Source organism: Balearica regulorum, chromosome 6 (assembly GCF_011004875.1).
Source record: "Balearica regulorum gibbericeps isolate bBalReg1 chromosome 6, bBalReg1.pri, whole genome shotgun sequence".
NCBI classification, from domain to species: domain Eukaryota; kingdom Metazoa; phylum Chordata; class Aves; order Gruiformes; family Gruidae; genus Balearica; species Balearica regulorum.
In genome coordinates this window covers 35,604,748-35,631,108 of record NC_046189.1, presented here as the reverse complement: position 1 = coordinate 35,631,108, position 26,361 = coordinate 35,604,748, and the positions used below count along the sequence as shown (strand labels likewise).

Sequence of the window (26,361 nt, the reverse complement as noted above, 5' to 3'; positions counted from 1 at the left end):
CTCAAATGCACAGAAATACCTGTGTATACTCATTTCCAGTACCCTTGCTTTTGTTTTGGAAATAAGAGTGGACTGTAATATAGTTGTCAAATTTATTTTTCACCTGTATAATTGCACATGCAAATTGAAGTATCCCTAAGGATCCAGCGTTATTTCTGAAGTTTGATCTCTTTAATGTCTTCATAATTACTCAAATTGTTTTCTACTAAGACCCAAAAATTCCAGAGCATTGCCAGCCTTGAGTTTATCCTGTAAAAACAAAACACATATATATGTTTGTATGATGTGCTTTAACTCATATTTTACTTAAATGCTTTTACTTGTGCTTTAAAATGAACTGCTGTGAAGAGACTAAAGGGCTTCTTCCAGTCTTTGCAGAAATCAGTGTACTACAGTGATTTTTCAGTGTTTTATCTCAGGTCTAAAACCAGAGGCTTAAAAAGGAAGGGAAAAAAACCCAAATGTAAATATCATACCTTCAGTTTATTGTCAAAATCTTCCATTGAATCAATCAATTTTCCAGGTTCTAGTTCCCCAAGTGGAAAAGGGTAATCTGTCCCCAAAATAACTTTGTCCTGGTAATAAAAAACATGTTGTACATTTTGTAGTAACATTATAGTTGCACATGCTTTCTGGAATTTATAATAAACTGCAGGAAATTACCTGTATATATGGCACTGATTAATTATGAAAGTGAGTATGAAGATAATCTTTGAGTTCCAACTTTCATTAGGAAAACAACGAAGCTTGAAAACAATAATTCAAGTTTATTGGGTGAATTTAAGGTTGAAAAAAGTATAGGTTATTTATTGATTTTGTGGTGTCTAATTAAAGTTTGATGTATTTTTATTCTGATAGAAAGCTCAAAATGCAAATCCCAGGCCCATGCGAATGAGCGTATATTGCTCAAGTGATTACAAGACAAGTGGTAATTTCCTACTCTGATTGATTTTCTGTACGGTGGTGCTGGTTTGATGTGTAACGGAAAGGCATCTGTTGTTCTCTTACACTGCTCTTACTGCTTATGCAAGTAGTTTGCCTAAAATGCAATGATTAATCTTGGTTAAGTGTTGCCATAACTGAGTGGCCAATAAAGGCTACACAGAATTCTTCATTCTGTTTCTTGATTTTTTTGATTCTTTCTTCATGTTCCTTGCATGCTCTGCACTGTTGCGTGCAGTCCAAAAAGAGCATGAGAGGTTTTGATACATTTCTTTAAGAATCTCAGGAAGTTCCCATCAAACTCAGCAAAGATGCTTGGATTTGGATTCTTGAATTTGAAATTCTTAACTACATACGCACACAGAATCACACAGAGACACACACAAACTTGAAATTATATATATGTAATAAAAAATACAAAGCAATCAAAATTATCTTCTGTGTGATACTTTAAAAGCAGTAATAATTGCAATGTGATAATACTTAAAGCGTGGTACAATGTAGGATTACTGCAAACATTTAAATGAAAAAAAGTATTTAACTAGTATTCAGCTTCCGATAACAAAACCAAAATCTCATTTACAAAATTTCATATATTTTTGGAAGTGCATAGTTTTTTAAAATGCCATTGTCTTTAACTGGGATTGGATATTAGCTGTGTGTTTGAAACGTGTGTCTGAGAATATAAGTGACGTGATATGATTTGTTTCTGAAAGCAAGTCAGTGAAAAGAAAATTCAATAAAAATCTGTATGCATCATTCCTGCTATCAGAGATGAAAATAAACAGGCAGATTCTCAATAGGATGACATTGTTAAAGGTTCATTTTCACACTGGACTGATACTTCCCCATTTTATCTACCTTGGAGAGTGCATATTGCCAACTCTCTTGATTTTATCAAATGTCTGTTTTCCTTTAAGCTTTGTCTCCTGGAGACACGAATATTTGAAAACCACAGTTTTCATGAAAAATATATGTTTTTAAACATCTCATGGATTTGAAGTCAAGCTCATGAATTTGGGGCACCTCGTAATATTTGAACTCAGTTACCAATACTGAAATAGGATGAAGGAAACATATTTCAGTTATTTTATGAAATGATTCGTTTTTCTTATTTATCAAATACTGCTTTTTATTTATTTTTTTATCCCCAGTAGATGTCACCCGAGAGTCTTTGAAAGAACCTATACAAAGCCTTATACAAACTCCAGAGATACGCATTCTATTGTTCTGTCCTATATTGTTGTGTTGTCATTTATTATAGAAGTCTTGCCATTAGATTACAATAGGAGAATTTATACCTTCTGTCTACTAAATCAAGTTCTGAGTGTAGATTAAACAAAATATATTTGGACGTGTGTACATTTAAGCGGCTAAATACATACTTTTGTTTATAATATTCAATCTGATACGAAGACATTTTCTCCAGATATGAAAAAACAAATGTATGCCATATAAAAAATCCCCAAAACACCAACCAAGAAACATTCTAGCTTTATATGAGAAAATGGATTTCTAAGTAAAGGATAAGGAAACCCAGTATTTGCCCAGCTGTTTATTACTCAAGGTTAAGTAAGCCAGGAAGGTTAGTACATTCTTGTTTACATCTCCTATATACCAAAGCAGAAAGAAATCTTGTGCTCTCATTGGAATAATATATATACAATTTCAATTATATTTTTCTTTTCCTCTAATTTAAAGTGTTTCACAGCTAATCATGTGATCTATTCATTAGCAGTAAAATTAAGAGCTGTAAATTACTAAGACAAATTTAGAAGCAACATTATTGCTCTGCTATTAGTGACACTAGGTTATTCATTTCTACTCTTTGAGCTTTAGTTTTGTGCCCATCTATAAAATGGGGATTGCAATACCTGTCTTTAGCAACCAGCCTGAGAGATGTCCTGTGAAATCTCTGCAGATAAATAATACTCCTAGCATAATAGATGTATTATTATATTATTCCAAAGGATATCAACAAAGTCAGGTTTCCCTAGAGGACTAAAGGTTCAATACCTTAATTACTGCATCTCTCCTTTTAGAAAGGTACATATGGCTAATGATTAACCTCCATGGACTCAACAGATTTTTTTTTCACAGTAATTTTCAGTAATAGTTACCTGAATCTTAAAATGAATCTCAAAGATCATCAAGCATGAGTTTGTCCTCTTGTGTTAGTTAAAAAATTGTATTTGCCTTGAATCTCACCTTCTTTCCTACTATAAGGATACATCTCAAAAAGAGGACAGATTGCTATAGCCAGTTCAGCTCCAACTTCTGGCCAGAGACTGTTTTACCTTTGGGTGATGCGAGGAATCACCATGGGGAAGTTTTTGCAGAGATACACTGAATCATTTAATCTCCTGTCAACCCAGTTCTTCACTTTTTATAGCCAGCTTCATTAGGGATTTTGTGTTTATTTATATTCACTTCATGCTACCTCATCATAGGTGGAGTGAAGGACTGCAGCAATGTTGCAGTCTTGCAAAGTTCCTTCTCAGAAATGTGTATTTCTGCTTCCCTTAACTGGGATAGGCTCCAATTAACCTGCACCCAACACTAAGAAGAGATGAAGTTAAATGTACATGACTCATCACAGCTGTCACTGGGTTTTAATATTCATAAGCTCAAAGCCAACACATTACACTGTGACGCCAGGTAATGGCTGTTCCCTAAGGACCTGAAGCCATGTCTAAGCACATCTTCACACATGCTGACGCCCTTCCTGCACGGCTCTTAGCTATACTCTAGAGAGCTGTCCTACTTCAGATCTTCAGCTCATGAAGTTACAGACTCAATCACATTGTTTTTAGCCCAGTATTTATTCATCTTATATTTGTTATTCTGCCAAAACATGACTGCAGTGAAAACACTGACATATTTGGCTTTTTTTAAGCATTTGACTCTTGGAATGGTATTATGTAAGAATATCAACTTTAATCGGAAAAAAGAGGTAACTTTTTAAACTTCATGGTTAGAAAGTAAAGCTTGAAAATGTGATGTGAATGTTTTTTCAAGGATAAGATGCCTTAGGCTATGAAAAAGAGAAAGAAAATGTACTTTTTTCAAGTTCTCTGGAACGTTAAAAGCATTTAAGTTTTTGGGATCTGACCCATGACTTTTCAGCACTGTGGTTCCACCTGATGTCACATAGCTTGAACTCAAAATACTCCAAGGAGAATTAAAGAAGACACCAACATTCCATGTAGTATACTGGTCAAATTTATTGCATTAACAAACTTGATTTCAGATGTCTGTTGACAAAATAGATGAGATACCAGAGACACTATTGCTGAGTGACTTTTAGATTATCAAATTAGAATCCATAACCTCTCTCTCCTCAAACAACTGAATTTCTGTTGCAAAGACTAATCATGATTAAGGGCCAGAGTCTATGTGTTGCTTCTAGGAAGAAAGTGTGGTGCGAAGACAGCAACTTTCCCACAACAGCTGCTTACAGCAGCCTTGAGACTCAAAGCTAGCTCATCACTCTAAAGCAGAACTGCTCTGAAACTTGCTTTCTATACAAGTTAAAACAAACAAACAAAAAGTTCGTCAGTAATGGATGAAGCATCCTGTTGTACTTTCTCTCCTGCTTTGCTCTTGACATCTACAGTTCAGCTTAACAAAATCAGACCAGAAAAAGAATCTGAGGGTCTCTGCCATGCTGAGTCACACAGCTTCTAATTTACCAAGGTCTTTCTAACAATGGCAAAACATGTCTCCTGACATTTTAAAGTACAAAAAAAAAGAAAGAAGCAAGTGATCTTGTCTCCTTGACAATAAAAAAAGGAATCTAACCACCTAAACACAGCAATTTAAAATTCAAGAGCTAGACTTATCCTTTCTATACTAAAACTGCACGTAGAATGACAATATACTTAGGATGAACATGGCCTAGATTTGGGGAGACTTCTTAGAAAAGGAGATAACTGAAGGCAAACGCTGAACTGTTTGTTACTCTGTAAGTTTTTGGCTATCTTGTAAAATGGAAGTGCACGTAACATCCAGTAAATTTTTAAAATCTATTGTAAAAACTACGTAAAGCCACTTGATTACTGTAAGCTACAGGTAGATTCAAAAGGTAATGCATAGTAAAATGTCCTGGACTGTTGCCCATGATATATTTACTCGTTAGAAGTTGGTAACAGAAATTAACAGAAATCAATATTGGGCTAGTAGTTTGTTAGTAACCTATCTATCTGATGCCTAAAACCTCATCCCTGACACAGACATCTCTCCATCAGTGCTCACTAGGACTAGCACTGCCAAAAAAATGCTATAACATGTCTACATGCATGGAAAGAACTTGGCTAATGCCACCCGAGTTAATACTCACTGATGTTATGAGAACTTCCCAATACTAACAGCTTATTAGCAGATCTTTTGACAAGTAAACTGACCTGGGTTTTATCTTACTTGTTTCTAACAGAACTGGGCCGCATGGTAGTTTCTTTGCACATTTTATGGGGCTCCTGCCATAAATCTATTTTTGGTTCATGGTGGATTTAAGAGGTATTGTCTCTCCTCAGAGCTGTGGTGTTATTGTATGTGTACATACATATACACTTTAGAAAAACTTTCTATGGTATTGTTTCAAGCTGTAGTTGTTCTGTCACATTGTTGATTTTTTCATGAACCTTCAAATACAAAGTTTTCCTAAAAGGCACAAGTACTATAGGGGAGTTGCAGGCAGAAGTCCAGTCTCAAAGCTACAAATTTCCTGTGCAGCACAGACTGAAAACCCAAGGATTTCCAAGGGTTGATACCTGGGCTTAGAGTACCAAGATAGAGAAAAAGCAGTAGTTTCTTCACATTATTATTTTTGTCTGGCCTAGACAAGTCAGTTCTAGTACCGATTTATTACAGTAATCTGATGAGATGAAAATGGGAAATCTACAGTATCTTTTCTGTAGAGGGAAAGAAAACATTTGGCTTCGCTGTCTTTGTGAACTTCGGTCATACAAGAGGCCCTCATGACAGCAACAGCCCCATATGTGAGAAAGCACTATATAAGCCTAGAAACTAACGTACAGTAAACAGGAATTCAGTTGCTGAGACAAGAAAGTCAATGTCAGAGTTTGCATTTCTGGTTCTGACATCTGGTAGGTATCTGCCTACTAGAAATTCCATGAGTTCCAGAGATCAGGACACAAGTATAGGTTTCTTGTTGTTTTGCAGTGATCCACTGGAAGCTGGCATGAGTGATGCCATCTTCAACCCCTTCCTGAGCACTTAATAATAAGAAGGAATTATTTGAATGGTTTTTTATTTTTCTGTCCCAAGCTTTACCCAATTTAAATAGGTCACTAAACTACAAAGACTTCTTTACTCACTAGTCTAACAATTAAAATATTTTTGCAAAACTGTGATGTCTAATGTGGTCTCCAGGATTCACACAAAAACTTTATTTATTATTGACTCTTCTCTGCCTACAACTTCCCAAGTGGAAATGCGATTTCATTTCTTCAAGTATACACTTGAATTTGAAAATTAAGCCATTTGAAACAAGGCTGCAAGTGAAACGGTATTTGCTTGTAGTCCCATCCTGAACAACCTTACACAAGGAATTAGCCTCACTGAACTAAGGTTCCTGGATTAAAACCACCATTTCAGTAACTCCATATAGTAGAAACATTATCAACAAGGCAGAAACAAGCCAGTTTATAACTACTCAGGTTCTGATTTTACTGGGTGAATATGCTGCCTTCTTCCTTCTTTCTTCTCTTCTCCTTTTGCTGTTTCATAGAGAATTAAATAAAGAATGACTCACTCGCTTCTGGAAGCATTAAAACTCACCTCTCCTATTACACTTGTTAGCAGGCGTAGCGCACCACGATCATGGACAAGAGAGTCTGTGTAAAATGAACCAAGGTATTTTCTTGGATCCACCTTATTATCCACTGCACACAAATCAGGGCGCATGTTGAACCCATGGGAGATTCGCCCCACTGTGTATGGAAAAGCTCCACCTGCAAGAAGACATTTTTAGTAACAGAAGCTGAAAATATGCAGGAGGAAAAAAAGCCACATTATCAACAGAGATCTGTAAGTTTTAGTGTCAGCTATTTAGAAAGTGCGCACTCTGCACCAGCAATTTTTTATTCCTTCCCCTTCATTGGCTTTTTTCTCTGTTTTCCACACTTCTTCACTACTGTGATCCCCAAATTCCTCCTGCTGCTTCCATGTCCCTTTCCCCAAACTCTCCTGTCTCCCTTTCCTCCTCATTTCCCTTAAAGACTATTGTAACAGTTCAAACACTGGCTGAAACAGGCTAGAAACTGTTCATCCAAGCAGCTGATCTGGCAGATACTGTCTTTGTGGTAATAGTACCCAGCTGGTGGCTGGCTTAAAGCGGTAACGCTCTTAGCTGGCATATCAGAAAATACAGTTGTACCATGCTCAGCTGAAGAACAGGTATTTCACAGGGTATATTACTTACCTCCATGTGCAAAGCAAACTTTCAGCTTAGGAAATTTTTCAAAAATTCCTCCCATAATCATGGAGCAAATGGCTATAGTTGTTTCTGCTGGCATGCCTAAGGACAAAAAGAGCCTTATTGTACGAGAGGGTTTTTCTTTCTTAATTTTCCTATCTGAGTTTTAAATGTTATCCTCATTTTCTTCAATTAGCCTTGAGCCTACTGAAAAAAAACCCACCCCACAGTTATAGAGCAGCTGCCAAAGGTTACACATTATTTCAATTAGAGAGACACGGAGTTGAACATTAATTAACTGAAATGAGGACATAAGATTGGAAGCTAAGATCTTCTGAATTCTAAGCCCAGTTTTTACCCTACACCACTACGACAGCTGACAGGCAGGTTGGGTATGTCCTGAACTGCACTGTATAGGCTTGATTCCCCAGTTATCCTAGCTCAAAGACAAGTCTGGAATACACCAGGTTCTCTTCTCACCTGTGCTTCTGGGTTTCTTTGTGTGCAAAGTGGGGCAGATATATTGGTGGATATTCCAACACAGATTTGGTGTTGATTGATAGAAAAATCACATAGTTTTTCTCTGTACTGCTATCTTTGCAACAGTATTCTGGGCATAATCCAGTGACAGTTCATAAATGTAGATTAGGCAAAGTAAATATACACTCACCTATTAGCCAGGGAAACCAGTATTTGGACATCCTTCCATCTATCTGCATGTCCCAGGGATGCACGAAGAGACAGCAATTTAATTGTTCAGCAGCCTGGTGCAAAAAGAAAAAATCTAAATCTTGAGTAATCATATGAAAATGCATTTTAGTTCTTAGCTATGCTTTAAAGATTACCTGCAAAATTGTACTGAGCATTAGTACTAGCCATGAAAATAGGCCCAGAAGTAACAACTACAAGCAAAGAAAAAAAAAGCTCTTTTTGAGACTACAGGATTGGAACCACTGATTATAGTATCTTTTTAAGTAAACCAAGTGTTCCTCAGATTAATGCGGTACAAAGTGCTTTTTTAGCTGTGTTTTTCAGCTATCCTGCAGTATAAAACTCAGTTCAAACTAGCATTCTTTTGTTTTCTTTACACACATAAAGATGAATTCTCATAATGTTTTATAGAACCATTTTAGGATGTTTTTTGCAGAGTTGTTCCAGCTACATTCAGGAATTTTCATTGCTGTTGCACTACATTTGTCCCCTTTGGTCCTTCGCCTGGCTTAAAAAAAGTTACAACTATTGCTAATCTACTCCAAGAGTCTGAAACCTAGCTGTATTCTGATCAATAATCCATTTCCACTCAAGTTTATTAATTTTTCCAAAACTACTGACCTCTTTGGAAAGGAAAACAGAAGAACAAATTTAGGATGCTAATTCTGACCAATTTGACTATGTGCTTAAATTTAAGTATACAGTCATCAGAGAAATTCATATGCTTAACCAGGATTTAACAGCTTCATTTTGTCAGATGTATTTCTGGACCTGCTCTTGTTGCTAAGGAGATTATCACACATTTGAAAAATTTGGGTTTATTTACCTATACATGATAAATAAAGCTGCAACTTTTGGATTGTAGGGAGTAATTTCCATCTACATTTGTAAATTAAAAATAGCAATTCAATAACTGGCTTGGTAGATTGATAAAGTTCGTTATCAAATATGGCTTAATTTCACAATCTTTATTATCCAGGGATATTTCTAGAAGTGATAGAGGTTACTTCCTACATGTGCTAAACATAAGCTGAAGAATGTACAGTATAAAAGAGAGATTGCAGTACAAGAGAAGGACCCCAGTATAAGAAAGAAATGGAGCTACTGGACAGACTCCAAAGATGGTGAAGTGACTGGAGCATCTCTCCTATAAGGAAACACTGAGACTCCTGGGATTGTTTAGCCTCGAGAAGAGAGGGTTCAGGGAGTATCTCATTAATGTATATAAATACCTGAAGGGTGTAAAGAAGATGGAGCCAGACTCCTTTCTGTGGTGCCCTGTGACAGGACCAGAGGCAATAGGAACAAACTGAAACACAAAAGTTCCCTCTGAACAGCAGGAAACTTTTTTTTAACTGCAGGGGTGACTGAGCAGTGGCACAAGTTTCCCAGAGAGGTTGTGGAGTCTCCATCCTTGGATATATTCAAAAGCCATGTGGTCATGGTGCTGGGCAACTAGTTCTAGGTGTCCCTGCTTGAGGACCAGATGACCTCCAGAGGTCTCTTCCAACCTCAGCCATGCTGTGATTCTGTGAATGTGTGCATCTCCAAGAGTGGAAATTGATAACTGACTGTGTATGAACATAAAACCAAATAGTTCAGATGCTGCACTAACAGGATTCTTGAATAAATTGAGCATTCTGAAAAATAACCTCTATGGATGAATTTCAAGCTGACAACTATAATAACCTGTGAAACAGATATGGAATGTACACTGATTAAACCCCACAATTTAGACGAATGACCATCCTCATCTGGACCTCAGGCTATCTGAGAAATGCAATCTATAAATTCCTATATTGTATCATTGTCATTATATCCTATAGTGAATTATCATATATAATTAAAACTGAATCTCTCTGATCACTAAGCAGATTAGAAGGCTCAACTGTTTTAATGTGTCTATAAATTTAGATGATAACTGAGTATGTCCCAAGATATTTTTAGACAGGATTCCATATCACAGAATTCCCCAAAATAAGGAAAGAAACATTTACTCACAGCATAAATATCATACAGTTCTGGGGCATTCAGGTCCCATTCATTGACATGAGATCCTATTTGTACGCCAGGAAATCCAAGTTCATTCACGCAGCGCTGCATTTCCTTCACAGCCAGGTCTGGAGCTTGCAAAGGTAACGTACCCAAGCCAATAAACCTCTTGGGGTACTTTTTCACTGTAGCAGCTAAGTCATTATTTAATATCTGGGCTAGATCTAAAGTATCCTGAGGTTTGGCCTGGTAAGATATTAAGTAGAATAATACATTAAAATATAGTTCTCAAATGTTATCACCTTTGGAAGATATTGGATAAATGTCACTACAAACAATTCAGAGACAGGGTTTAAACCTAAAATTTACTTTACAGTTCGGAATAGCTGCAAACCAGTAGGGCTAAATTCTGCTTTAAAACCTGTGCATGCAGTCAGTTCTGCTTCTTGTCTTGAATGTTTTATAAACTGCAGTTGCCTTTACTGCTCAAGATGAGTGTAATAAAGCCCAAGTTGCTGATGCACTTAAGTATCTGGTCTTTTGTGTAAACCAGTCCTCTGTTTTTGTTTATTCCAATGCAAAAACCTCAGCATTTAATTTTTAGACATAGCAATTAATATTTAGTCTCCTATTATTGGAGCTGAAGAGATAAAAATAAGAAATGTGAAATGCTCGAGTACAAGAATTCTACAGAGAAAACTTGAGCAAACTTCTCTAACATTTAGAAGGAGATAACAGTCATAATTCTAATAAGGGAACTGCAATATCCATACAATCAGTTTTCCATTTTCCCCTCTAATACATATTTAATGGAAAATATTCCCATAAATACCAGAATAAAATTTTAAAGAGATGTCACCCAACAAGAAATTCTGAAGATCAGTGGTACTACTTATATGTGGGCTTAACACAATGATTTTTAATATAGCATATCTGTTTAACAACTCGACTTGTACACATAGCCAAATAGTCAGATTGAGAATGTATTTAGAACAGCACTTTGCTATGATTTATCTTCTCAGACTGTTTTTATTTCTTTAATGCATTCAAGATCACCATGCAGGGAACGTATTCATTTAAACTTGCTACCGAATTTTAAAGTTCTAAGCATTCTAGGTCAATGAGTCCCATGCCACATTTAAAAGAAAGTGGGATAAGACCACTTTTACGTCTTTTTTCATGACAAAATACTGATTGATATCTAGCTTTCATGGAATCTGTACATGTATGTTTACCTGCTAACCATGGATTTGTGCTGCGTAAATTCTCTCTCCCCATTTCCAGCTACCCTCATAAGGTGCCCAGAAGAAATTCTGTTGTTGTCTCATTCTTTCTTACTGGGTGTACTGCAGAGTGGAGCTTTGCCAGGACACCCTGCAGGCTCTTCTGATACCTGGACTATTTTTTTTGTTTTTCACAGCAGAACAATTCCCTGTTTACTTCTGTGCTCTACTGACTACTTCAGTCACCTAATTTATAGGAGGATGCATGTATTTTTTAAAAATTTTGTAACGTATGAATTACAAAATATGCAAGTAGGAACATACCCAGTAGCTGAACATTACAGGGACTGTGGAAAGGACTTGGACTGTGACTCCTGAGTAAGAAAAAGCAGTTATTAATGTTTCTTTTTTTTGGTAAGTTGTTAAAAAGAAAGCACTTTGGTTGGAAAGGAAGAAGTTAAAAGCTTTAATGGTTAGAAAGACTGATTTAACAGTGATACGGACAGAATGGTTTTTTTGCTAACTGAGCATCATGGCAATAAATTTTGAGTTGTATCCATTTATTAGGATTGGAATATTTTTGCTACGTAGAAAGAAAAACAATACTTTCATGCTCATACTAGATTATTTTGTGAAATTATGTATTTTGATTTTAGAAGTATTTGGTATGCAGGTGTACAATTAATTAAAATAGCAATTGAATGTTACTCTCACATAAATGAATATGACATTAAACCAACAGAATACAGTATCTTAAGTTTACTTTGGGGTTACATTTATAATATATATTTAATAAATGAATATGTAAATTAGCTCAAAGATAAACAATGTTATGTTAACAATGGTTGTTAAACAATGTGTTCCCCAAAGCTATGTTGTATTAGGTTTCATTCATCCTGTGTCTGGAATACTGAGGTTTTAAGTATAAGAAATTCTGTTTGTTTTTAGAAATAACTTTGATTCTAGCAATAAAGAGAATAAAGTCCACATTGTTTGTTTCTGTTCCAACGCAACTCTATGCCATAAGTGTGTGTGACAGGTTTCAGGAATGAACACAACAAACCCAGCAGATTAACAACAGAAGAAACAATAATTAGGACTTCACAAAATAGTTACATGCAAAACTATTTTCTTTTTAATTTAAGATCTGATTGTAATATTTACGCACATATTTTATCATGCTTTTAAAACTAGTAATGCAAAAGATGGCAGAAAAAACTCTAAGAGAATTTCTTCTAAGACATTTCTTCTAATTTCTTCTAATGACCTTGCCAAAGCACTCAAATGTTTAACAAAATGATTTATTTTCCTTCTCAGTATATTCTTGGGAACCAAGAGGGGAAGCTGATTCTCTCTTACAAGATCTGATTAATATTATGTGCAAAGGCCATGGTTTAGGGTTAGAGGATTAAGTCTACAAAATTATGTATATACCAAAATACAGCCTAAGTTGTAAGATCCACCAATATGCCACTGGACACTTGATTGGTATGTTTGAGAACATTCACCATTTTTTCCACAATAAACATTGCATCTGGTTTCAATCCATTTTTACACTTATGAGCAAATTTCACATAAAACTTAAGGGTAGATTTCCAACTTTCTACACTAGCTTTAGGAAGACGTATCAGCACAGAAAAACCTCTACTTCATACCCTCTTCAGAGGGTTTTACAGAGGAGCAAATAATAAAAAAAGCCAGTTAGGATTAATGGAAAGATTTTCTCAAACAAAATTGTAATGATTTGTGTCACAGAACTGTGATGTTAATGACCTTTACAGCGTGTTTTATTGAATTACCTTGATAGCTTGTTTTATTGAGTGGATCGAGACAGAGGTTTGTATACCAAGTAGACCTAGGACATATGATTCTGAGAACTAATTTAGTCTCTTTGGTACACTGGCTACCACTTATTACTGGCAAGGTTTCTCGGGCATTGCACAGAGGGGAGTGAGCGAGCAGCTCTGTGGTGCTTAGTTGCTGGTTGGGGCTAAACCACAACATACCTTACAGTGACTGATACTAATTTTGTTCAGCTGGGACACTCTTTGCATCTTTGTTCCAAAATTATGCCATGTTTGGAGGTTACATTTTGGGGTATAATTATCTCAGCCTGTGTTACAGAAAATGGTCTTTGAAAGTAGCTACAGATTTGTAAACTGAAAACTAGTAAATGTGGCCCCTAGTCTATTGTTGGAAGACCAGTAAGAATGAAAAACACAAAGACCTTTTTTTTTACACTTAATTGGCTGATGCCTCTATCTCTGGAGTGCTGTAATAAAAGCAGACATTTTTATGGCATGAGTCACCAGATGGTGCTGTAACACATAGTTTTAGATTGATTTTTTTTTTTTTTAAACCAAGTGAGCACTGTTTAGTTTGCGGAGAAATAGGGTGGTGTTGGCTTTATGATCCATTTTCTTTTCTGGAGAGCTGTTGCAAAAATTTGAAAAAATTGCTCCTGTGTTTATCCTTTGTCTACTGCAAATAGATGGGCCAGAGTTTTATAGAAGCTTGCCATTAGTGTTGGGGGAAATATCTGAAAGGGAAAGATGCCCAAAGGCTATTCATGATTCACACTGCGGTTGAATGACGTGGAAATCCCCCAAATCCCTGAGCTAACCCAGGGAATGATTACAGTCTAGGCAAGGCAGCATATTTCAGAGAGGTTGCAAAGACATTCTGGCATTCCCATTAACAGTCTAATGGTTGGAGTTAGAAATACTGCTTCTCCAGGGTGAAAATGAGGTAGCTGAAAATTATCTATGTTGTGTTTACATAAATTGCCCAACAGCCCTTGAGTTTCTAAATTGGCCTATGTTATGTGTTGCAGTAAACCTCCATAAGGAGAATGATCCAAAGTATCTCCTAACATGCTATCCCATGAGAGAAGGAAACAATAATCATAAAGATGCTACTTATAAAATAACTGCTCTTTGAAGTAATTCAGATATTTATTCCTTACAAAAAGTTGGAGAAGATGTTCAAGTAGTGTCTACTGAGAAACTGATGTAGGGAATTATTCAGGCCTTAACCTAAGAAAAAACAATCTTTAGTAACATAACATTTCTCTCACAAAAGTAATGTAGAATTACAGTGTTAATGAGAACTAACAAAATAATTGATCAGACTAGAAGTTCCTTCTCCCATTCTCAGTCTCCCATCTTACAAACCTTATTTAGTGGCATGTAACTAACTTGATAGAAAATAAATTTGCAAATTTGGCATCTGGTTAATTGTATTTCTAAATCAGGAAAACTCTTTTCTGAGAAAGTAAGTGTACCAGTTCTGTAGGCTCAGAGTCCTCTAGCAAAAATACAGAATGAAGTTGCAACATCTGAACAGAAAAAAAATATTAGAAAAGGAAACAAACATACAAATAAATCCTATGAGTAAACAGAACCTTTTTAACATTTGGAACAAAAATGAAAGGACTTCCTCTTTTATGTAAATCACTTTCATACCTGTAATATATGTTGCCTTTTCAAGTCCACAGTCAGTCATCCTTCCTTATGTCAACTAGCACCTTACTGTATTAACAATCCCATCAAAATCAGTGAGCCCATGTGGGGAATAAATTGCTACTGAAAATGAGGCAAGTTATGGCAACTTGAGTTGAATGTAAAGCATATAAATTTTCACTGACTTTCAACAGATTTAAACTAATGAATCAGTATGCTAAACCTTTTATTTTTGATATTGTTATCGAGCACTTTTAGATGCACTGACAGAGATGTTGCTGTTATTCTAAATGAGACAGAGTGATTTCAGTTCCTTTATGGAGGTACCTGATAGGTCCATCTCTTTAATCCGTACTTCTGGATCCCAGCAGTTCTCTTGAATAACTCTAAAAACCTTTCCATCCTTCATCATCTTTGCCTGTCCCTGTGAAATGACATTTTCATATATTATAAATGTGACAAAGTAGTACATGCTAATTTATAGTCACTTGAGTATGTGGTGCTCCCTACAGAAATTCAGTGACAGAATTTTGTTCTTTTATTTTTATTCAGTAGGTATTTTTAATCAAAGACTATTTTAAAATAGTCATTAATCAACAGTCATTTATATTCAGATGGCATGAATTCTTCATAATAAAAAAATCCCCTTTTACAATGTGTATCACTGTACATTTGTTAGGAAAATGTATCAGGTACCTAAGTTTATCCTGAAACCAAATTTTGACCTCAAAACAATGCTCTAATTAAATCTATTCTAAATTTTCCCCTTGGGTATGTTTGTGTTCTTTTAAAGTCAATAGCATCACAATGATTCCAGTAACTACAGATATAATTGTGCAACTCAGTTAATTTCAGTCCAGTTGTTTCATATCACCAGTGATACTGAGACAAAAGCAGACCTATTATGTTGTCTTCAGATTACATTTTCTGCTGGGGAAAAAAAGAATTCTTGAAGAATTTGTATTTGGGAAAAAAAACCCCAAACAAAAAACCTAAACGCAGTATAAAACCATTACCTGACTTAGTGTAATACCTTCCCCATATGCCACCAATTCCTAAACTTACAAAGTTAAAAATATTATCAAGGTCATGAAATTTAATACTGTTCCTTTGACTTTGAACATGGAAACTTCCTTTTTAAACTTAACTTTTGGTTGATGTGCCAATTCTCCACAGTGGTTGACAAGGCACAGCGTTGTCACATAAACGAAGTAAATCGTCTGTTACAGTTGTACATATCTACATGCTTCTACAGACTTGTAAGACAGACAAAAGTCTGCTTACACCTGCACAATTTGTTGAGATACAATTCACCAATACTTGCAAGGCTTGAGTATTTCTTGGTTACTTGAAGCTACTAGAGGGATAAATGGAAATGGGTAAAAGTCAGAAGATCCACATGGCCCTGTGTATTTAGGATGGGTAAGCACAGTCATGCAGCAGATGTATGGGCCAGAGTACACACTGCATCCACAATTGAAAATTGAAAACCACATGAGAAAACACTGCGGCTATTCCTTCACCTTGACAGTAAACAGAAGCTAAGCGCAGGGCAGTTTTCTCACTCTTCTGGAAAAAGAATTCTCTCCCTCCAAAGGCCAGTTTATTTTTCCTCATAAAATTTATTTAGGATCCTGTCTATTTTTCTAAAAAAATAAAAACCTTGTTAAATCAGAATATTCCCTACTAGTATGCTAAACCAGAAATAACTAATAAAATTTCACTACTTCTCACAGAGCTGGGTTTCTGTCCCCTCCTTCTGAGAAGTCAGACTGTTCTTAACCTTGAATTTGTTATTAACTTCATACATCATTCACAAATACACTGCCCTAATGAATATTTTAAACCTCTCTTCAACAAATCTAACTGTGCTGCCTTGGCAAACTGTCAAGTTACTTGTTAGCTGTATCACAGGTTGTGAAAATTACTTGAAATATTACAGCCAGTAATAACAACTGCATAGTCCTGATCCTCTGGTAAAATACTTCAGATTTTTGTAAAATTGATTTTCCAACCTGACAGAAAGGTTTACCCTAGCCATACACTCCAACACATTAAAAAAAAGATCAGCACATTGCTGCAGATTGCTTAATAAACAGAAGAATATTCAGGGTCTAAGTAAAGAAAAAGACAGAGTAGAACTCAGTATTACATCACATAAAAATAGATCGTGTGGCCTTTACTGGATTACCATGGGGAGTATTTCTGTGAACACAGGTGATTTCTAATTCTTTCCTCAGTCACAGCTAAGGCATAGCAGCTGACCTGCTCATATGTATTTTCTTTTGCTAATACTGAAAACAATGTTAGATAGATTGTTATTTTACTAGCAACTTTGACAGTGCTCATACCTAAATGCTGAGAAAAATAGTTGTTCTCTGAATGGTGCAACAGAGTTTGCAATATAGGAAAGGTTTCTAATAAGCCCTCTGCTGTTCTCATCAAAGAATTAGTTGAACACTTTGCTATTTTCATTTGCATTAACCAATTCCTTGTGAACATGCTACAGGTCAAGGCTAAGCTCACCTCATGGTGTGTGGCAACAACAAATGTGATTATGCAGGAAAGCAAAACATGATCATTTGAACAGATTCATGCTCATGTATGTAAGGATAGGAAGATCTGGTCCAGCAACACTGTGACTGGAAAATGAGTCATAATGTTAGTCTCTAGACACTGACACTAATCTGCATCTGATATTTTTAAAATGAGAAATTACTCAGACCCCTCAAGTGGGAAAAAATTCTCAGAGATTTTTGCAGTAGTAAGAATGAAACAAGGATGAGGAAAAAAAAATCAGGTTCCACAGTAATGGATGCTGTGCTGAAAATCTCATAAAAGATGATTTTCATTTGCAAGGTTAACACAACTTTTTAAGGGCACAGCTGAAGAGTTCTATAATATATTCTATCATTCCATTCCATTCCATCCCATCCCACTCCATACCAAACATTATCTGATATTTAAGGCTTTAATTACTTTATGTGGAAATTAAGAGAGAGATATTTAAGAATTAAGTCCAGCAGGCTGATTTGCTTCAGCAAGCTACCTTTAAAATTATCCCATCACTAAACTACTCAGTCACATCCCAAATTGCACTTCTTTAAAAATGCATGTAATTATTTTCTTCCAGTCTGACTCTGATGCTTCTTCACAGAATGATATGAAAAGTTTTTTCCTTTTTTTTTTTTTAATCTTAAGAGTTAACTTCCCCAGCTCCAAATGTCTGAAGAGGTTTTTATTTTGCCATGCACTTTTTTCATGCAACATTTTCAGACAGAAGTAGGCTAGACAGGATTTGGTGCAGAGTATATAAGGTTATTATTGACTTGCCACAAAGTTCCTTTGCAAGCTATTTTTAGTAAGGAATTTTAGCATCAGACCTGTAACAAACAGCTAAGCTGCCAAAAATGTCTCCAACAATTCTCCCCTTCCTGCACCTTCCATGTATCTCAGAAGCTGTGCCATCCACACTTTGGTTCAGCAGGTGGCTTGTTCTCTCCTCCTATGCCTACTTAGACTCTGATCTGAAATTTCAGCATATTTGTTTGCTCCTCATTCTTGGTCCCAGCCTTCATATTCTGTGGCCCTTTTTTCAGAAAGGGTTGTTAGGCATTGCACAGCATAGCCTTACATGTTACAGAATGACAACAGTGCGTATATCATTAGGTGTCAATAAACAGACACTGTGTTGTATCCATTTTATCAGCTTTTCTCAGTTACTACACACATATATACAATCACAAAGAAGTATGATTTTGCAAAGTGACAAGGGGATGAGGGAATGTCTCGTTCCACTGAAATTAACAGGAACTGTATATTTAAATACCTTAGTTACCTGGAAGATGCAATTCTTGCTTCTTTAAAGACAATAAAAGTTGAATCTCTACAGAGAATGAATGAATTAACCAAGTCACAAAAAGAAACAATCAAAAAGATTGGGTACTATTTTCTTTATAAGGTTACCCCAAATAGGGCGAGGCACTGTCACCCAGAAAACGCTAAGTACTAAATCTTTGTATCATTTATCCCTCCAGTTTTCAGTACAGAATTCCTATACAGATCATGTTTGAATTTCAGAAGACCAAGACAGATTAACCTTCATAAAAGACTGTGCATACAGCCTGCCATTATATACCATAGCTGGGTTTAACCAGTTATTTGCACTCTTCACATGCTTTATGTGTGTTATGTGCTGACACTCTTTGTTGAATTACTCATGCTCTTAACTTTGCATTTTTTGTCTTCCAGCTTACTATATCCAAATTGTTCTTTCTGCTCTTATCTATCCAACCTCTATTGTCTTTGCATTTTTTTTCCTTAATTATCTAGCTAATGCCTTCCATTGATTTTATCCCTTCCATATATGTACAACTCACAACATTCCTGAGGTAGGCAATTACAGATGAAGTTTTTCAACTTAGGATAGATATATATGAAGTGGAAAGTGAACTGAGGTGTTCCAAGACCTCTTTTTAATGCCATCTTTCTATTCTCCCTCCTTCCAGAGGCCAATGCCGTTTGCAGTGATAGGCTCTCCAAAAGATTCCTAGGAGTTGGGAGCTGACAGGTCACAGGAAGAAGCTGGCTTTCTGTGACAGTGTTTGAGATAGACAGCGATATCTGACTGCCAAAGTTATTATATGGTAACAGAGGTAACATCTTTAAAACTAGCTGGTACAATTAACCTACACAGTAACTTACAAAGGGAATTATTTTGCCATATCAGCCTTACCTCTCTAGGTTCTTGTGCTCTCCAGTAAAAAAAAGCACTAGCGGTAATATTTTAATGGTCTTATCAAAAGATAAACTGCAACATTTTGATCTTGCTTTTAGAAGTTTTACATTGTTGTGTCACTATGTATGTCACTGAAATTACCACCAATTTACTCTATTCTGAGTGGGATAAGAATCAAGCCTTTAAGAAACCAGTTCTGTCCCCATCAGAGTAAATACATGTATTTTGCTAACTTCAGTACCAGCAGGATGGCTTCTGAATGCAGATGGACTGTTAGGACAGACTCATGGCATCTGGAGATATGTTGTTCCAGTTGTCTTAATGTAGCTCAGAAGTGTCTTTGTATAGTTAAGAGTGGATGGTGATAAAAAGGTGAAGTAAAATCAGACCCAGTGTGCCTTTTAACTTGCCAATAAACCTCAGGCTCCCACTTTTCTACAGAATGGTCCCCAAATCTATGGATTGTCCTTATTGTTCTGCTACTTGTTCTCCTTGTCATGAAGTTCCAGAAATGACTTTCCCTTTCATTCAGATGTGAAGACATTTTCACGTCTGAGTTCTTCTATTAAAATACCAGTTCCTTTTGGTTTTGCTTCTCATACAGATGACTGCATTTAACTAAAAAAAAACCCCAAACCTACATGTAATCTGCTTTAAATTGACCTATCTTATTGAAAATAATTCCTTAGAACTATCCATTCCAAGTGTTTGTTGAGTTTGTATTCCTGATGACCACACAAGATCAGCTTACAGCACCAAACAGCCCAAACCTTGCAGTGATGATCCAGCTGTACCCATCCGCCATATCCGTATCTCTGAGAAAAAAAGAAGAAAAAGCCAGTGCTAGTTAGCATTCTGCAATAATAATAATAATCTCCATTCTTACAATCCAGCAGTACCTTATTCAGGAGAAACACTTATGCATGTGCTCAGCTTTGAGCCTAAAAGTAGCCCCATTGTGTTCAGCAGAAGTGCTGAGGATTAACTGGACTGGACTAATGATGTTTGTAAATCTGAACTTTTAGCTCAGTTCAACAATATTTTAAAGTCAGTCCTACAACTGATTTCAAAGTGCTTAAAATTGCTTATGATATCGAGGTTCTAACTGGAATGATTTTAACACAAAAAAAATTAAATCAAGCATTTGGCAATATGAAAATTGAGCTGACAATTTTCCAATCTGTGGTCAGTTAATCATTAGCACAAAGATGTATTGATTCCACTTTTCAGCTTTCGTGATTCAGCAGCAGCAGGACTGAAGGTCAGTCTCTTGTCTATTAATATTTAAACAGCCAAGAGAAGCTAAAAAGGAGAAGCTTAGATGCTCATTGATTCTTCCAGAGAGATTCAAATTGTTTATGCAAAAACCCCAAAACCTACAAAAGATGCTGATTTCCTTTTATTTTCATACATTGTCAGATCAGAAATAAATGAAATCTTGAAATATCATAATAGACTGAAAACAATGCTCAGAATTTCCAGTTTTCCATAAAGAAACATTTCCAGGGAAACTGGGTAAAAGCAGGCATTTCTTTCACTGAAGCGTAAACAATTTGAATGCAGCCCTGAATTTCCTGTGATAACAAATCATTACTTAATGCCACTGTGAGCTTTCCTAAAGTAGGTGTGCAGAGCCAAGCCTCCTGACTTCAGCCAATCAGAGACCCTAATGACTGAGGCTACATATGTTTGATTTAGCCATGTTTAGCTATGTAGCTATGTATATTTTATTTAAACATATAAATTTATAGGGATTTTTTAATATATACATAAAAATATTTAAGTTTAGGGAAAATTTTGTGACACCTAATGAGAACTTTAAATTTTCACTAGCTCCATGCTAATTGCAATTGTAAGCTGTGCAGAATATAAGTACCTTAAAGGTGCTCAAGGAGCATTTAGGTGATAGAGAAACTCAGTGGTCTGATTTTGAACTTATTTTCTTCTTTCTTCCCCTCAGTTACTAGTTGGATGTATTGACAGTACTTATTTCATTTATTTCTATGAATTTTTATACTTATCATGGGTTCCTAAACTCATAAATAAGTATCTTGACAATAGAATTTTCTAGTCGTAGGTTCAAGGTTCAGTATTTATAAGGCAGGAAAAAAGAACAAAAAGTTTAGCTCTATGTGTGCATGTTAGGATTGCCTCATTGGTTTTCCATGCATGAAATGTAGAGAACTATGTTAATGGCTTGAATTTTCAGAGGACTCTAGGGAATTCTGAGAGTTGTTTTCTATTCTAGGCCCATTAATAAACCATTGAATTGCTCAATATTTAGAACAAAAGAAATGAAAACTAGCAGGTGGAAATTAACTTTTAAAAATTTGGTATTTGCCTCTTTATCAGTGTTTAAATAAATGCAACCCTGACCTACAAGGTCTAATAGTGAATTCAGCCTTGATGTATGTCCGTGAACATCAAGGGATTCTTGGGGTGATTTTATCTCAGTGAATTTATTGCCCTTTTAAAGTATATACAGAGAAAAAAAAAATCTTTAAAAATAATGTAAAATCAGAATGAAGGAATTTTATAAGTGATTTTATAGGGATATTGCACAAATGAGCAAGAGTAACCTGTCTTTGTAGTCTGGAAATTTAAACTATCCATTTAAAACAGACATAATTGTTCTAAAAAAATATGTCATCTCACCTACATTATCCAGGTTATATGAGTTTTTCATTGTGGAGCTCTTATAATTATAAATAAGAAGTTCAAACAGATGTTTAAAAAGAACTTCCTAGGTAAATGAGAAAACAAACATTCCTTTCCAAGAGGTTTTATGCATAACGATGTTATTTTTCACTACTAATGAAGAAGTAATCCTTTGTATGTTCTTAATGCCAGGTTTTCTCATGACTTTTTTCTAATATGCTGTTTACATTTTCCAGCTGCTTTCTGGCTAATATTGAACCGATACTGGACTGTCATGCTTAAAATCACAGAAACACAGAGCTAATACATATGAAACACTTACCTGACAATTTGCCATCATCAACCTCAAAATAAGTAAGTGAAAGAAATGTACAGTGTAAAACAAAGTTTCAGTTAGTGTGTCAGATGCCTAAGAGCATGGCTGAAATAGTGGTATTCTTTTGTTGTCCAAGACAGGCACAATGAAATCAAGTGGTTCCATACTACTGTCAGACACAGGGAATGTTCATTCAAACTACAACCAACACAGAATTACAATAAGGAAAGAAGCACCAATGCAGGTCTTCTCTTTTCTACTCTGATTTTTTATCATGAATGGATACATTAAAGAGTTATAAAAAAACCCTATCCTGGAAATCTGAACACAATTTTTAATTGCAAATGATTTTATACATATGTGTGTATAAACTATATATAAATATAGTGTCATGTGATCTTTTTCAGTACCCTTGTAGCATTGGAGATGTGATCCCTCTTAAGTCAAAAAGTGATCAGATATCCCTGTATTGAATTGTGATTTTAATTATTTAGGCAATAACTGTAAAACCTAATTCAGAATGAGATGACTACATGGCTTTTGATAATCTGAAATGAGAAGAGGATTAGATTTATTACATGAAAACCTAAATGACACTTTCCATTCTCAAATACTTTTCACAGAATCATGAAAATTATTACTGACAAAAATAAATTGAATAATAATTATAATACCACACAAAGATTCAAAGTTAAAACAAGTTGACTTATAGTTTCAGTGTTCTGACAGCTGAGATTTTGTATTTTAAATACAATATGCTACTTCTTCTGGAAAAATAACAGATATTAGTAAAATCATCATCAGCATCAATGAACCATACTTAAGAGTGTCCCCACTCCTATTGAAGTTATTGACTTTCATGCCTGCATGTATAAAATGTGAATGAATTTTGTCTTAGGTAACATTAATCTTGTCTAATATTTGTTTATTTCTCTTATTTAAAAAAAAAAGTGAACACTATTTGGGAACCTGGCAACTCTGGTTTTATCATGAAAGTGGAATTTATGCCTCATCGTTTGACAATTTTAGGTCTCTCAAAAAAACAAGCAAAAATATAAGAATTGCTTCAGACTAAATAAAGAGTGGGGAAGAAAGCCCAGTTTTCCATCCCTTTCTTATTGAGACTCTTGCTTTGCTAAGTAATGCAATACAAATATCTTAAAGCTGAAAAAAAATCAAATTAGACAAAACCCTAGAGATATTTATAACAGAACCCTTCATTCATTGTTCTTTCAAAAATTACATTTGTAGAAATGGTTGCTGATAACATAAGGCACTGAATATCCATACTTTTATTACCTTTTTTAGGTTAGGCCATTCCTTAGGTAGAATGTGGCTATGAATATCGATTTTCATTTTTGAAGTATCAAAGGAGAAATACTCTTTCAATGAAAATGTTTGCTGTGTAATTGCTACTGTCCTTCTTGTCTCTGGTTTAGCAGGTTATTAACTTTGGCTGTTGTTCAGATCCACCTGCTGTCTTATCAGGAGAGCTTGGTACAGTGGCCAACCAGGGAGCCTAAATCCCAAAGGAGTGGCTCTCTAAATGAACAAAGGCTTCTAGCAGAAAGTCCCTGTTAATGCATAAACTATGGCTGACCGAGGGCAAAGGGAAAATGTAAGTTTTTATTGGCACGATGAAGGGATTTATTTTACACAGAATCCTAAATGCAAGCTTGTTTACAGTTGAAAATCATTCAATAAAATTGAATTAGAATTAATGTATAAAATATGCTGACTTGAATTTCTTCCTTTCTCCCTCTTAGATTCTGAAATAATTTGTAGAGAGCTTATAATATACCCTTGGTAGACAGTCATACTTCCTCCTCTATTCTCTTTTCCTTCCCTCGCATTTTCTTCAAAGTTACATAAAAAAACAGAGAAATATTGAATTGTAGCCAAATCTATGCTCTGAACTTTATTTCCCCCTTCTGATTATTGATTCACTTAGTATATTTACACATGTTACTGCATACTGGTGCTTACAGCCTCTCAAGCTGGCTCAAGATCTGGCAGGAGAATGGCTCAGATTACTCTAGTAACTCATGTTGGTGGAGTTCACCAGCTAATACGGCAAACAGTTCCTGCATCCTAGGTTAAGCTTAACTGGAGCTAGCTCAGATTTGCTGTGAAAGTACAGCTCATGTTTTGCCCTGTACTCAATTTAGTATTACACTTCTTCCCTCAAGATACCTTTGCCTTTTATTTGTGATGTCTTTTTCTCTGTAATTTATTTCTTCTATAGTTTTATTTCAATGTATGGTACTCACATGGTGTCTTCTTGCAAAAGCTAGTTAACCATTTCTCGATTAATTTGTTTCTAGTGAAAAATGCTGATTTTTTCAAAACTAAATGCTGTTGTGAATCTTGCAACTTGAAATCAAGCAACTTGGCCCCAAACAAGTGGCCCATTTTGTTTCATTCTTTTTCTGACTTTGTTATATTGTTTGGACTTGATTAAAAAAAAAAAAAAAGACTCTTGTATTTTCCTGCTTGTTCACCCATTAAGCAAGTCTGCTTTTGATTTGGTCAGTTAACCTTATTAAAGTTATTCTTCAAGTCAAGTCCTTGTGACAGGGTTGGTTGCTTGCTTGATGGTGTGGTTCTCTGCAACGTGAGATCACTGAAGACTGAATGTTCAAAAGAAACAGGAAGCAGCAGCTTTGGGAGAGCATTCCCTAAATAAAGCAGGACAGCCAATAATTCACTTTAACAGATCAAAATTCTGGGACTGAAAATAGCAATTATTTCCATCTCAAAATGAAACCCAATCTCTTCATGACCAGGCTGCCAGGTTAAGCAGCAAATTTGCTCTCTTGGTCCCAAATGTGACAGCTACATCACATGATCTAGCACTGTAGCGTTAGCCTGTTGGCAAGCAGAGCTAAGAAAGAAGTATTGATTCACCTGTGGGAACTCTCCATCATGAATCCTATGAATCCATAGACACAAGGCAAAGAGTTAAGGTAAGTCTTTCAGTAACGAGATGTCTGGAAGACAATTCCCTATTGAAGCATAGAAAAGAGAGGTATTAATGAAGGGGAGAGGCAGGAAGAGATTTGTGTATCTGAATAGTCTGACACCTAGTTTCTTCTCTTAAGTCACCATAGCTGCAGGCTACCATGCAGAGATCAGCAGCATTTCTTCAACACTATGCTTTAATTTTCTCAGCTCTAAAATAAGATGTAGTTGGTAGTTGCTGCTCCCAAGACACAGCTTAGCTTGCAAACAGTGCAGAACTCCTATACTGCATTTCATTTAATAAAATACATCATTTGGAAACTAGTCAAAGGCAAAATTTGTATTAATTTCACTCGATCAAAGTGACAGTGAGACATCTCTCTGTATCTGATATGATCCATTGGATCGTCAGCAGAAAGATTGTCAGTGGCTATGAACAAAAGCATCTTCAGTTACCCAGACAGTTACCCCTACCTACTCTGAGTGTGTGGGTTTGAAAAACAGGACACCTTCACTAACCTTTTGGACAACCTGCCTGATAACAGTGAGTGACTTATGCCTCTCAGTCTCTATATTGAATTTGTGTCCTAGTGCAACAGGATGTTTTTAGCAGGGCTCTTGCTATCTGTCTCCACCTGGTTGTGAATTTCTGGAGCATGACAGAGAGGTGCAGGAATTGCTGACAGTAACCAGGAGGAAAACCTGCACCTGTGTCAGACGGCCCTACACAGAGCTGAGCTTAAATTCACTGTGCTATCTGCCAGGCAGGAGGTCACGAACAGATGGAAACTCTCACAGGCACAATGTCTGGGGAAACAGAAAGATATATTTTACCATTTGTAGGCCCATATAAGACCTGAACTGTACCCATTCTTGGACTACCCACAAGTAATTTACATCCTAGAGTATTTGGATGAGACCAC

The 26,361-nt window shown here is 35.8% G+C and overlaps 1 protein-coding gene across 3 annotated transcripts; it reads right to left on the bottom strand.

Annotated features, from left to right (window-relative positions):
- Positions 1 to 78: 78 nt before the first annotated feature.
- Positions 79 to 23,985, bottom strand: ACMSD (aminocarboxymuconate semialdehyde decarboxylase). Of its 3 annotated transcripts, none has more exons than XM_010313622.2 (10): positions 23,777 to 23,985; positions 20,274 to 20,318; positions 15,093 to 15,189; positions 11,629 to 11,678; positions 10,091 to 10,327; positions 8,049 to 8,142; positions 7,385 to 7,480; positions 6,742 to 6,914; positions 477 to 575; positions 79 to 249 (listed from the first exon to the last, which is right to left on the bottom strand). In XM_010313622.2, exons 1-10 carry the CDS (start codon positions 23,831 to 23,833, stop codon positions 187 to 189), a joined length of 1,011 nt encoding a protein of 336 aa, XP_010311924.1. In that variant the 5' UTR covers positions 23,834 to 23,985; the 3' UTR covers positions 79 to 186. The 3 variants fall into 3 exon arrangements, with proteins under 3 accessions (XP_010311924.1, XP_075613297.1, XP_075613298.1); XM_075757182.1 differs by lacking the exon at positions 23,777 to 23,985 and adding an exon at positions 18,595 to 18,651; XM_075757183.1 differs by lacking the exon at positions 23,777 to 23,985 and adding an exon at positions 18,604 to 18,651.
- Positions 23,986 to 26,361: the final 2,376 nt, after the last annotated feature.

Bases quoted from the DNA above. Each gene is read 5' to 3' on its own strand.
- ACMSD (XM_010313622.2), bottom strand. From the start codon at position 23,833: ATGAAAATCGATATTCATAGCCACATTCTACCTAAGGAATGGCCTAAC. The intron at 10,328-11,628 runs GTATGTTCCTAC...ATATCTTACCAG, and splicing joins CTGTAATGTTCAGCTACTGG to GCCAAACCTCAGGATACTTT. The intron at 8,143-10,090 runs GTGAGTAAATGT...TTTTTGCACCAG, and splicing joins AACTGTATGATATTTATGCT to GCTGCTGAACAATTAAATTG.